A 2,499-nucleotide genomic window follows, 5' to 3' on the forward strand; every position below is an offset into this window, starting at 1 on the left:
GGAGTCCCAGTAAGGGGCGTGCAGCCTGATGTTTCTCTCTTTTCCTCTCCCTTCATCTTTTCTCCCTAAAATCAGTAAAACACTAGAAATACAATAAAATAAAATTAGCCCAGCCAGCGTGGCTCAGTGATTGAGCGTCAACCTATGAACCAGGAGATCACGGTTCGATTTTCAGTCTGCGCATATGCCTGGGTTGTGGCCTCAATGCCCGAGGCAGCCGATCAATGATGCTCTCATAGATGTTTCTCTTCCTCTCCCTTCCTCTCTGAAATCAATTTTTTAAAAAATTAAAAAGTCAAATAGAAAACTAAACATAAGCTCCAAAAGAGCAGGGCCCTTGCCTAATTCATGGCTTTTTTCTTTAGCAGCTGGTTCAGTACCATGCTTGGCACATGGCAGGAATTCAACAAATACCTGTGAAATAAATGAATTTCTGATCTATGCAACCCCTCCATGAAGCGTTGCGGAGTCAAAGGATTGATTTGTCAGGCTTTAGTGAGCAATTGTCTTCACAAACCTCCCCATCTACCACAGATGTGCTATGCCAGGCCCACATGGTGTGTCAACTGGGTACTGAAGAGTCCAGCAAGACCACCTACTGAACAGAGGCCAAGGGGAGAGGAAATATTAAAATGCCAGAGCTAGAAAAGGCGTGGACTCTCCGAGACCCCCCACAGTACTAGGCCAAGCCAGTGCATGGGGATTGTCTCTACAGCTTGAGCTTCCTTTGTGTGGACATGAGAGGACTCCAGTGACCATAATGATGCGATGGTGGGTCCTGGTCAGGAATCACAAGGCATACTAAGCTCCCTGGAGGGTGGGTGTTCCGGGCAGGTCTCCTTCTCCTGGGACCGGCTCAGAGTGTGGGGGGCTGGGCGGGAACCAAGAGCCTCCGCTGGAGCTGGGATGAATGCTTCACCTTTCACTCTTGAGCTCCTGCTTCATCCAGCTCAAGGAAAAACTGGGACCAACCAGTTAGCAGATGAAACAGGTCCAAATACCGCTGCAGATGGTCCGGGAAGTTGCCACCCATCAGGAATGCACTCTGAGGTCCTGCTTGCCCCGTTGAAGGGAAGTTGCCACGCTAATGAAGTGCTGTGGTACTTGCTTCTCCTGCCTGGAGGCCACTGTGCACAGAGCCCACCGCCTGGCGCCCCACAGCCATGGGCCCAACCCTTTCAGTTCTTGAACTGGGTATGGGCTCACTCCACTTGCTGCCTAGGCCCTTCGACGCTCCCACCCAGAAATGATGACATGGCTAGGGAGGCTGTCAGTCTTGCTGTAATTGGGAGGAAACAGCTGCAGCTCCTTTGGCAGACTGAGTCACCAGCAGCCAAAGTTGGGGTTGTGCGGGCAGCTGAGGTGCTCAGGGCCCCTGCCTCACATAGTGAAGAGAGGAAGAAAGAGGTCAAATTTGAACCCAGATGGGAAAGTTGGTCCCGGGGGCAGTTTCGCTTCCTCTCCTCACTCTCAGGATGTGAGGAAGGGCATCATCTCCCCTTGCTGCCAAAGTTCCCTTTGGGAGAGGCTGGGAGGGTTTATGAAAATCTCCTAGTGGACACAACCTCCTCACTGGCCCCTAGGTGGCCACTGCTCCTTTCCAGCCACTTCACAGCAGTATCCAAATCCAGAACCCTGTGTTCAGGGCCTGAGGGTGGTGAGGGGAGGACAGGGTGGCTGGCCAGAGGCAAGGGGTGGGGACCAGGGGCAGTGGCCATTCTTAGCAGTTCCAGGAAAACAGGGCCTTTCTCCCAAGCACCCTGCACAGGCTCAGTGGCAGCACTGGCCACCTGCCCTCCCAGGTGGGTTGCAAACCCCCACGGAGTGCCTTCGGGTGGAGAAGGTTCAGGCAAGGAAGACCACAAAGATGATGAAGAAGACAATGAGGATGAGGAAGATTTTGACCATGAGCCACCGGTTGGAGGTAACTGACTGAAAGTACTTGAGGATCTCTGAATGGGCGCCCTCAACATCCAGCTGGGCTCCCATCACGTTCTCGTCAATCCTGGAGACAGGCAAGGAGGAGAGGAAACGGACACCGATTAGCAAGCATGCTCGGAGCACATTTAGTGACATGGAAAGATGGTCACAGTGCATAGGAGTAAAACATGCTCAAGCATGTCTTTCCCTTCCCGCCCTGTTCCCCAGGGGTTACCCTTGCCTTGCTCTCTCCTAAGCTCCAAGGGCCCTTCTGCCCCATGACTTGGCTCCTGAGCCTATGAGTCCAGCTGGCTCGCTTCTACTACCTCTGTAACTTTCCAAATAAACTTTCTCTTATAATTTGAAACGGAGTGTTTATATGCAATATGATCCCTTTGTGTGTGTGTGTGTAGAAAAAGCTCTGGAGTCTGACTGGCGTGGCTCAGTGGTTGAGCATCAACCTATGAACCAGGAGGTCATGGTTTGATTCCTGATCAGGGCACATGCCCAGGTGGGGCTGGATTCCTATTGGGAGGCACACAGTAGGCAGCTCAATGATTCTCTCTCATCACTGATGTT

General features: G+C 52.2%; 2 protein-coding genes across 4 annotated transcripts in view; both read right to left on the reverse strand.

Moving 5' to 3' along the window:
* The window catches only part of NXF1 (nuclear RNA export factor 1), a 12,485-nt gene extending 11,320 nt beyond the window's left edge, over positions 1-1,165 (reverse strand). The window contains exon 1 of the mRNA XM_015569818.1: positions 1,105-1,165. Coding sequence (XP_015425304.1) covers positions 1,105-1,165 — 61 coding nt within the window. The remainder of the gene's footprint in view (positions 1-1,104) is intronic.
* STX5 (syntaxin 5) overlaps positions 478-2,499 on the reverse strand; it is a 15,825-nt gene continuing 13,803 nt past the window's right edge. For all 3 annotated transcript variants that reach the window (XM_006772766.2, XM_015569833.1, XM_015569832.1), the window contains one exon: positions 478-2,005. In XM_006772766.2, coding sequence (XP_006772829.1) covers positions 1,846-2,005 — 160 coding nt within the window. In that variant the 3' untranslated portion in view covers positions 478-1,845. The remainder of the gene's footprint in view (positions 2,006-2,499) is intronic.

This window comes from Myotis davidii, unplaced genomic scaffold, assembly GCF_000327345.1.
Source record: "Myotis davidii unplaced genomic scaffold, ASM32734v1 scaffold826, whole genome shotgun sequence".
NCBI classification, from domain to species: domain Eukaryota; kingdom Metazoa; phylum Chordata; class Mammalia; order Chiroptera; family Vespertilionidae; genus Myotis; species Myotis davidii.